General features: G+C 33.9%; 1 protein-coding gene across 1 annotated transcript; it reads left to right on the plus strand.

The window, feature by feature from the left end:
* The first annotated feature begins 6,109 nt into the window (after positions 1-6,109).
* LOC131602192 (uncharacterized) lies at positions 6,110-10,903 on the plus strand. The gene is made up of 3 exons (XM_058874216.1): positions 6,110-6,443; positions 9,431-9,654; positions 10,192-10,903. Exons 1-3 carry the CDS (start codon positions 6,424-6,426, stop codon positions 10,377-10,379), a joined length of 432 nt encoding a protein of 143 aa, XP_058730199.1. The 5' UTR covers positions 6,110-6,423; the 3' UTR covers positions 10,380-10,903.
* The last annotated feature ends 538 nt before the right edge of the window (positions 10,904-11,441 follow it).

The following is an 11,441-nucleotide window of genomic DNA, read 5'->3' on the forward strand; positions in this document are numbered from 1 at the left end:
TAGGTTGCAGTTTTCTACAAGCAAACATAAAAGCAGGGGGATATTAGACTATGTGCATACTGACGTTTGGGGTCCGGCTCTGGTTACTTCTAAGGGTGGTTCCAGGTGCTTTGTTACATATGTTGATGATCATTCAAGGTATGCTTGGATATATTTTCTTAAGCATAAAAATGAGGTATTTGTTGTTTTTAAATGTTGGAGAGCAATGGTTGAGAACAGAACGGGTAGAAAGTTAAAAACTCTGCGATCGGATAATGGTACAAAGTATACAGATGGAGCTTTCAAGAGGTTTTGTGATCAGGAAGGGATTGTTAGACATTGGACGGTCAAAGGTACACCACAACAGAATGGAGTTGCGGAAAGACTGAACCGTACACTTCTTGAGAAAGGAAGGTGTATGCGCTCTAATTCTGGGCTAGATCGAGAATGGTGGGCAGAGTCGGTTGCTACAGTTTTTTATGTAGTAAACAGATCCCCACATTCTAGTTTAGGTGGAGACACGCCCTATAGGATATGGTCAGGTGAACATGCAGATTATGAAAGACTGGATTTTTTTGGATGCACAACCTACTATCACGTTAAGGATAACAAACTTGATAATAGAGCCAAGAAAGCTATCTTTCTAGGATATGCAAAAGGGGTCTAAGGCTATCGTCTTAAAGAGTGTAGAAGATTATAAGTTTGTGATCAGCAGGGATGTTACATTTGACGAAAAATATTTGGTAGCTTTGTCAAAAGCTATTAAACCTATTGATGGTGATGTGACGATATCAAATAAGCAAGTTATTGAGATAGAATCTGAAGACCAACCAGATTCTAGTCATGGTCTGGTGGAGAATCCTATCGCCAGTGAAGACAAGGAAGAGGATGAACATGATCATGAGGAGGTTCAGCAGGAAAATACACATGTGTTACAACAACAACAAGAATCTTTGGATGCTACTAGGCCAAAGAGAAATTATAAACCAGTTCTGAAGTTTGGGTCAGACAAACCTCTTAGGCATTATGGACAGGTTAACTTAGTGGAATATGCACTCTCAGTTGAAGATGATGAGCCGGTCACCTTCAAGATAGCTATCAAAGATAAAGATAGAGAGAGTTGGTTGGTTGCTATGGAGGAAGAGATGCAATCTCTTCACAAGAACAAGACATGGGAGGTGGTCCCATTGCCTGTAGGAAAGTCCGCTATCGGTTGTAAATGAGTGTATAAAAGAAAAGAAGATCATACTAAGTCGGGTGGTACAAGATATAAGGCTAGACTAATGGCCAAGGGGTTTGCACAAAAGGAAGGAGTTGATTATAATGAGATATTTTCTCCGGTGGTGAAACATACTTCTATCCGGGTGCTATTAAGTTTAGTAGCTCATGGTGATCTTGAGCTGGAACAACTAGATGTGAAGACATCCTTCTTGCATGGAGACTTAGATGAGGAGATATATATGCATCAACCCGAGGGATACAAGGTTGAGGGTAAAGAGGGCCAGGTATGTCGCTTGAGGAAATCACTTTATGGGTTGAAACAATCTCCTAGACAGTGGTACAAGCGATTTGATTCTTTCATGATAAAAACAAGGTTACTCTAGAAGTAGTTATGACAGTTGTGTCTATATTCAGAAGCTTCTTGAAGGTGATTATATCTATCTATTATTGTATGTCGATGACATGCTTATTGCTAAGTTTAAATTTAAACTTGGTAAAGAGTTTGAGACGAAGAATTTGGGCGCTGCAAAGAAAATATTAGGTATGGAGATTAGAAGAGAGCGGATAAACCAGAAACTGTTCTTGAGTCAAAAAGACTATTTAGAGCGAGTTGTTGAAAGGTTCGGACTGAAAGGTGCTAAGTCGGTGGTTACTCCATTAGCTCCACATTTTAGGCTTTATGGTAATTAATCTCCCACTACAGCAGAAGATAAGGCATACATGGAAAATGTACCTTATGCTAGTGCAGTTGGCAGTTTGATGTATGCTATGGTGTGTACACGTCCAGATATTTCACAAGCGGTAAGTGTTTTCAGTAGGTTCATGGCGAATCTGGGAAAGGCACATTGGGAAGTAGTGAAATGGATTTTGAGGTACTTGAAAGGTACCATTAACACCGGATTGTGTTTTGGTGGAGATACATGTCAAATAAGTGGGTTTGTTGATTCAGATTATGCTGGCGATCTAGATAGACGACGATCTACTACTGGTTATGTTTTTCAAATACATGGTGCTCCAGTTAGTTGGCGGTCGATGTTACAGTCTACAGTAGCACTCTCAACTACAGAAGCCGAATATATGGCAGTAACAGAAGGAGTGAAGGAAGCATTGTGGCTAAGGTGTCTTCTAGATTATTTGGGTATGAAAGAAGAATGTGTAGGACTGAGTTGTGATAGTCAAAGTGCGCTGCATTTGGCAAAGAATCAGGTTCATCATGCTCGGACCAAGCATATTGATGTAAGATATCATTTTGTACAGGATGTCGTAGAGGAAGGACATATTTTTCTTACGAAGGTACATACTGATGATAACCCAACTGACATGTTAACCGAGGTTGTATCAGGTAGCAAATTTCAAAACTGCTTGAACTTGCTAAACATTATTCCATATTCGTCCAAAATTTGAATATTTCAAATTATGAACGAGGTGGAGAATTGGGGGAATAATTAGTCAAAACTAATTATGGCAAGATACAACATTAGTAAGGAACAATAATAGGAATAACATGGCTTATATGTGTTTTGTAATATGCTTCATTCATTTTATAGTATGTGGATTACTATATAAGATGAATCATTAGTTTGTAATAATATAAACAACATATACAAATTCAATCTTTCTTCTTTAGACAGTTATATCTCTTCATACAAATTCATTGTTCATGTTATACTAATTTCTTATTTAACTTTAAGAGAGTTGTATGTCATATCACTTTTAGAAGTCAAAATTCCGCTGCAACTCTAACACCTTTTGATTACCATGTGGAACTACTGAAGCAAGTTCTTTTATAACACTATACCCTCCATGAAAATATTAAAGCAACTTATGGAAAAAGACTCAACTAGAATGTCAAGAAACATTTGAACAATTGGAAGTAAAACTTGGTGATAGCAGTGGCATGGAAGATGTTTAGACTGAGTCCCACATCGTTTTATTAACCAACAATAGTGTTTATAAAACTAACACATGGTTTTATTGGCAAGCGTGTTTGTAAAAAAATGAAAGTTAATAGATTATCTCAATCACTAAAAGTAATTTTTTTATCCTAATTATTACTGTCAAATGTGTAAAAAAGGAGGGGATCATGAAAATCTCAAGGAAAATAAAGTTTAGAGATCAAAAAGCTAACTTTTAAAATAGGGGGATTAAAAATTAAAAAACAAAGTAGGAAGATCAAAAGTGTATTTAAGTCAATATAAAAACACCTAATCATACTTCTATCAATCTAATCTATCCATTTTTTCATTCTTACTTTATTGTATTTATTTGATTTTCTCTCAATAGGCACTTCTCTCAAACTAACCAACATCTGAAGCAAATGGGCATAAGTCCCATAGATTGGCAACTATAATTTATATGTAGGGTTCAAGTGCTTTTCTCTCAAGACTTTGGTATATTTTTTGGTTTAACCAATGGCTGATTATGTGTTTTTCAACAACATTGTTTGTAAACTACATTCGTTCCAAAAGTCATTTGACTGCACAAGTTAAAATGAGCGAGTGTCTCATTAAGTCAGCTCAGTTGGTAACAGGTTGAACTCATTACAAGTGAGATTTCATTAGGTGAAAACTGAAAAGGTGGAGCATCTAGTAAATCTATTCAATAATAAATGCATGTGTAATCCTAAATATACAATGAACAAAAAATCTAAAGCAGAACATTCAAACCCCCTTTCTGAAACTGAAAGATGGATCATTGGACCATAGGGTAAGATAATCAAAGATGAACTTAGACTAGATATCTTGATTGAAGAGTACTGACATGACAGGTAACATCAATCTATGCACACAACACACACACATTTTATGATTGGCAGCAAGGCTGAGTTGTGCCAATATTTCGAGATATTTCTTTAAGATGATTTCTGGGTTGATTATGAACTAGAGCTGTTAGAAAAGGTTGTTGTTGGGAAGTGAAGTTTCTCTGTCGCTATCTATCGCAACACCTGAGGACAGGTAATGATTTAAGTTTGGGGTGTGATAACTCATATTTTGTGAGTTATTATATGACCTAGTTATTTATTTTAGCTTGTTAATTCGTTAGTTGTTAGCTTAATTTATTGAGTTTGTGCTATTTTTAGAGTAAATTATATGTGCTCTCTTTTGTAGTTTTTATGTGTTTGTTGCTTGTTATAAGGTTAATTCTAATGAGCTAAGGAAAGACAGTAGATGATAGCAGCTGGGAGTCCAAAGGAAAGCATGATGCTAAAAAGAGAGAAACAATTACTTGGATTCTTAGGACATGCGTGGAAAGGAAGCTGCATTGGAAAGGGATATTTGCTCTTAAATTGAAAGATATTTTCTTGAATTAAATGGATAAGATCAATGGAGCTAGAGGATAAAAGTGAATAGTACGTAGTACACATGCTAAATTGCGCCTTGCAGAAAAGGATAAGCGCCGCCTGCACTTGTGCTGCTGCAGTATGCCATGCTATGTTTTGTCCCCCACAATTGTCTGTACCAGCTAATTTTCATTGAATACAAAGTAAAAGGAAAGAAAGGAATGTGCTGAAGAAAGCATTGGGTTTTATGTGACTTCTCAAAAGGCTCATGATCCAAGACAATGCAAAAGGAACCCTAGTTGGAGGCATATAAATAGATCCTATTGAAGACAAAATAAAGAGTTCATCATCTTGAAGAAAACATAGGAAAAAAATAATGTGAGGGTTAATAGAGAGAAAAAAAAACTTCTTCTTCTAATCATTTCCGGTGCCTACTACTAAATCTTAGCGCGACTAAAGTCATCACTTGTTGATTATCCATCACAAGGAGGCAACACGTTACTTTTAGATTTTCATTTCTTTTTCATTATCCATTTTAAAATATTTCCTTTAAGAACCAACTTTGTAGTTTGTACTTAGTTCATTATAAGTTAAACCATTTGTTTATTGAGCAATGAGAAGTTAATATATGTTGCTTTTATGTTAAGTGATGTGATGATAGTGCCTTGTTTTATTATGTGCTAAACTTTTATAAATATGCTTCTTTGAATGATCAACTTAGAAGCTTGTTTTTTTAGAGAACCAACAAGTGGATTTCATAATAAAAATAGTTGAAAAGAGTATGATAGAGATATTCACTTGATTAGTTCCTTTAGAGATAAAGAACTACAACTATAAAGGATTTTCAGAATATAAACAGACGTATTTTAGAGTTATAAGTGTGATTTAGAGATTTGTTCCCTTGCCTTGAAATATACATTTTTGATGTTGTAGAAATACATCCTTAGATCACTTTCTGACCTTTCTTGCCATGACACTTCACATCATGTACACATAATTGCTTCATATATATTAATGGACCTTAGCCCAACTTACACTATCTTGAAATATTAACAACACTCATTTTACTCTATATAGATCTTGCTTAAAAGAAAACTGAACTTACGACTCTCATATATTAGTTTTATCCTTGCTCATACTTAAATTCAAAAGATAATTTTTTACGGAGTCAATCTAAGTTGCTTACACTCCATATAGGTACGAAATTCTTACTTTTTATCACTTGCTACTTTCAAATATACATATATACTCGCATGCGAGACATTTTCGAGCTAACATACCATTACCAATATAAGTGTGATAATCTTCAATATTCAAAGTTTTGACTGAAATCAAGTTGAGACGAATATCAGAAACATGTCTCACATTCTTCAATTTAAATTTATATCCAACCCCAATTTCAACCCAAACATCTCTCATACCAAAAATTTCACAAACTCCCTCATTTTTTATTTTTACCGTTTCAAAATCACCAACACCATAAAATAAGAAGAAATCACGCCTAGAAGTAACATGATAGGAAACAACTGAAACAATAATTCAAATTGAATTTTGACATGCAAGGTTTATGAAATTATCATCGTAAATAAATAATTGAGACATCACTTTCAAGTGCAACTGCACTCATGTCTTTATCATTTTTCTTCTCATTTCCAAAATCCAAAGCATTAATCCGAAAATAAAGGAAAAACCGCATAACATCACGCACATCACCAAATCTGAAATCTGAAATGAGAAACCTCGTAACCGTAACAGAAGAAATCCAAAACCGAAGAGTATGGCAGAAACCCGTGGTTCAGGTATACTGAATCCGAAATTGGAGACCGCAATCAAAAGAGTCAATTAATCAATAGTGATGGATGCTCCATTCTTACACTGGTATCAAGGTTCAAATGATGTCCAACACAAGCCAGTTTCATCATTGATAGTGAAAGTTCATCACAATGATAGCTTCTTTCAACAGGTACATGAATCTAATTTTGTTTCTATTCATCTTTATTTGATATAATTGATGTAAACTTGTATTTTCATTGATATCGTATTTACACAATCAGTTAATCTGAGATTGTGAATCAAATTTTATTTTATATCATTTCTGTGACCTTCATTCACAAACTTCACCTTGCATCTAGATAACATTTTCTGTCACCAAACTTAGGAGATTTTAACTATTAAAATTTGCAATAAAGCAAGTGTATTTGAAGTAAGAAGAGCAAAGATCAAATGGAGCTAAATAGTACTATTATTCATTTATTTTTATTTTGCCTCTATAACCGGACAATACAAGACACTGACATTGAATTCAAGAAACTTTATTTAAGCTAAGAAACCAACAAGACACTTTATTTTGTGAGACTCAAAGCAACAAGAGACTTGCAGCCACATGGATAAAACTCCGACACAACGACGCTAGTAATAGGGTTTCGGGACCAAACGCACATTCAATCTAAATTGTCGGTTTTACAGAGCTTGTATCAATCTAATTGCCAAGAGCTGGATAATTATGTGATGGATCTGCAGCTTGTGAATGATTTAGAACATCACATAGAACAAGCAAATTGAGAATATCAGGTTGTCTTAGCCAGGTAGCCACCAAATCTCCAGGAGACACAAACCTTCCCATTCCATTAAGGACTGCTTCAACACCTTTTTTCAAACTTCCATCATCCATAACTTTGCTGTGTTTTCCTGAACCAGTTATAATGCTGCAAAAATAAATAAATAACTATCAACACTTTAATCCTCAGATTAATCTAATCAAACAAAAACAGTAAAAATATTCAATGGGAAAAATCCATACCTCACAATCTCACGAAGTTCAGCGTATGCATATTAAGCAACCATGCATGAACCAGTACACAAGCAGCACCACAAGACATCACATGCAGATCCAAACAAGAAATTGACCATTCGCTTTTCCACACATTTCGGCGTATTCCTTCAATTACAATCATTGTAAAGCAAGTTAACTTAATTGGACTTATATTCCGCACCTTCATCTCTTCGAATAGCCTTCTCACTTCATCGTGCATATCATGCCTACCGTACCCTGACAAAAGTACATTGTACGTGACATCATCATTTTTACCTGCTTTGAAGAGACAACAAAGGGCCTCATCTGCAGCAGGGCTATGAATGTGTTTTTTAGGTGCTACCCTTTCCATTCCAAAGTTCATCCCCGTGGCGAACCAGGTTCGTCTCCTGTCAGAGATCACAGGTACAATCTTTGATTTCATGCAATCCAATGAAAGACCTAATCTAGATAGATATGCAGCTCTGCCATTGGCATTGCCAGCAGATTTAACACCACCAGCAGTAGCATCACTTCTATTAGCGACTAAAAGTGTAACCTTTGAGCTGGAATAGTCCCAACTGTTTTTCTGTCTATTGTACTTACTGTTTCTTCTATTTTTGTGATTTTTATGGTTTTCAAGAGGGAGTAAGGAGTAGTTTGGTGGTGGGTTTGGAGTAAAAGTCATTGTAGAGAAAAGTGAGAACTTTTGGGGTGATTATACTAGGAACAATGGCTTGTGTTGGTGTGAAGTGATAGGTTGAGGATGAAGGAGAATTTATAAAAGAAAAAAATATTGAGAGCTTACATTAAATCCTAACTAGTTTCTTTTCATGGCTTTCATTCTTTTATTTGTTTTGTTACTACTCTTTTAGAATTTCATATATTTAATAAATGAATAAGGTCATTTGTTAGAACAATCTAAATGTAGATGATCATTCTCAGTCCGAAAAATCAGACTTATTCATTTCGTGTTGAGAAAGACAATAGTATTAACATATATACTAAATTTTTTAATAATTAGAATTACGACTAACAGCGGAATGTTTGAATTGATGAATAAAATAATGACGAATTGATAATTATTGATCGTATTTATCCAAAAATACAATGAACTTTTTAATAAATATATTCTTTAAATCTCTACGCGTCTCGAACATTCTAAAAATATAATCGTATTGCGAAGGACAATTGGATTTATTCTATATGTATAAAATATTTAGGAATAAAATAATTGGTGAATTATATTCTAGGTGTATTTAATTAGATATTTAATATTCGAATCAAATAGTCGACAACTTTTTTACATTGACTGGATTTATTTACAGCATTGAATGTTCATTGTGATGTAGAAAAACAAGAATGTTCATGTCATGCTAAGAAAAACAACTATATAATTGTATAACACTGTTTATGACAAATCTTAAGAGCTAGTTATGGAATCACTGATGTGGTCATACAATAGTCACTTTGATAGTTTTTCAAAGGCAGCCTAATCAAAGAATTATATAAATTTTGAATAAATGCTTATTTTTGAGAAATAGGGGACAAACAAGTTATTCTTCAAGAGTAAGCATACGTTTTTCAGAAATTGTTTTCTTAAACTAAATAAGACTCTTCTCTTTTCTTGCATGGAAAATAAATTCTTTGAAACTTTTTGATGAGCATGTACATGTCAGGTTAATTGATGCAACAAAGCATCACATTCTAAAATCGGCACATCCTTCTGGTTTATCTCCACATAGAGGTTTCTTTGGCTGCAAGAAAGGTCGCTTTGGCAGTAAAATTTATTATGTTTGAACTTTCTGCTTTGTGTATGTATAAGTAAGTAGGTAGACATTCATGACCAATTGACCATGGCTTTAGTTTGTCTGCATAAAAATCATTTATCAATGCTTTTTGTCACATGTTCAAAATACAGATGTTATTGTTAGGTACTTATGTTAGGGTTCAAGTGCTTTTTGAGCCTGTTATCCTTGGTGTATATGTGATTATGTGGATTGCAATTCTACCAAGGAAAGAGGTGCCTTTGTTGATAGTTTGACCCTGTAGTGTTGTTACCTTAATATTCATGGGTTGCACCTTTTATACAAGAGCTTTCACTCAATCAACTCTTGTTTATCAATGGTATTAACACATATTTCACATTCCTTTGGTAGCCACCAAGAAATCCTAGCGGAAATGCAAGCCACCATGCAAGCAACCGTCCAAACGATCAAGCAACAACAACAAAACAACAAATATCAGAAGGGAGTAGAGATTGAAGACTCTCAACCCCTCTCAGTTAATGAAGACATTATAGTCATTGTCCTCAACATTCTTAATAACAATGGTGACCTCAAAATATACAACCAAGCTTATATTTGCTTGATCCCTAAGAAGAGTAAGCCTATTGTCCCTTCTAAATTCAGACTTATATCATTGTGTAATGTGATCATGAAGATAATTACTAAAACCAAGGCAAATAGATTGAAGAAGATCCTATCTCATATTATCAGTGAGAATCAGAGTACTTTTGTGGAAAAAAAATACTTATAACTGACAACACCATCATTGCTTATGAAGTTTTCAATCATATAAAAATCTACTAAGAGAAAAAGAGCTTACATGACTAAAGTCTATGACAAACTTGAGTGGAAATTCATAAAAAAAAACACATTAGATGTGAGCTTTTCTTTGTGCATAACTAACATTATTATGAATTGTATCAACTCTATTTCTTTTTCTATTTTAATCAATGGTAGAGTTTTACACCAACCAGAGGCATTAGACAGGGGACCCTCTTTCTCCTTATATTTTCATTTTATGTGGTGTTGTTTTCTCTAATCTTATTAAGAAATCTATGTTAAATAAACAAGTTAAAGGGATATTTATTGCTAAACAAGCGCCTACCATCACTCATTTATTTTTTTGTGTGCAGATGATAGCCTACTTTTTGACAGAGCAGATGAAAGTGAAGCTAAAAGTCTTTTTAACTTCATCAATACTTACAAGAAGGCTTATGGGAAGAAGATTAATTTTGACAAGTCAGGAATGGTTTTTAGCAAAAATCAGACTTTACTAAGTGGATCAGACTTCCTGTTACTAATAATATCCATAATTATCTAGGCAGGCCTATTCACGTACTCCTTCTGTTAGCAGTCCCAGACTGTTTATAAAATGAATGTGCTTCCTTGAAATGGGCCATATTATAGCAAGTGCATATGATCGGGTGTGTATCGATCTCACAAAATATGGTTTTTCTGAGACATATTTTCCACTTCGGAGTGGGTCACCTAAAGATCCTTCCGGACGCATCATGTGTATAGGATGACTTTCAAAACTGCTACATTTTGTTGAGGCTTATTTGATACTGGGGTGTCCTATACCAAGTACATCCTTGGAGTGCACGACCCATTCCGCAAAAGAGGTAGAAACTTGACCGGATCAATTTTTGGAAAGGATGGAAGAGTTCACCAAATTGAGAGAGCTTAAAAGAGAATCAAAAAAGAAAAGGTCGAAGGAGAAACAAGTTGTAGATTTATGCGATGATGCATCTTTTGATGCATTTTAAATTGTAATCAATACACTTTTTGAAAGTATTATCGTCAACGATGTAATTTTGATATGATGTAATACATAAGTAATATATATATATATATATATATATATATATATATATATATATATATATATATATATATATATATATATATATATATATATATATATATATATATATATATATATATATATATATATATATATATATATATATATATATATATATATATATATATATTCAACAATGATGGTGCAGATGTCTTGTTTCTATTTCCAAATTTTATGGTTTACAATTCTGTTTATGTTTTCTAAGTTTCTGGTATGTTTTTAGTTCAGGGTAAATTCTGATATGCTTATTAAGATAAACCTCATTCTAATTAAAAAAAAACACAACATGAATAAACTACTTTTTTTGTAATTTATACATCTCCGAAAAGTGCTCTAATGACATGATAAAGTTTCTAAGGTCCAAAGTGATCCAAGACTTGTATAAATAGGGTGTCTATCATCCCATATTTTCTACAAAACACACAAAATAAAAAAAAATGAATACATATCCTCACCTTGCATTTGTGTATTTCAATGGTGAGATGCCACCACATCATTTTAGGGTCCGTGAGGACATCA

This window comes from Vicia villosa, linkage group LG5 (genome assembly GCF_029867415.1).
Source record: "Vicia villosa cultivar HV-30 ecotype Madison, WI linkage group LG5, Vvil1.0, whole genome shotgun sequence".
Classification (NCBI taxonomy): Eukaryota; Viridiplantae; Streptophyta; class Magnoliopsida; order Fabales; family Fabaceae; genus Vicia; species Vicia villosa.

Excerpts from the sequence above, each read along its gene's own strand:
- LOC131602192 (XM_058874216.1), top strand. The coding sequence starts at position 6,424 with ATGATAGCTTCTTTCAACAG. Across the intron at positions 6,444-9,430 it reads ATGATAGCTTCTTTCAACAG|CCACCAAGAAATCCTAGCGG; the intron begins GTACATGAATCT and ends TTCCTTTGGTAG. Across the intron at positions 9,655-10,191 it reads TTGCTTGATCCCTAAGAAGA|ATGATAGCCTACTTTTTGAC; the intron begins GTAAGCCTATTG and ends TTTTGTGTGCAG.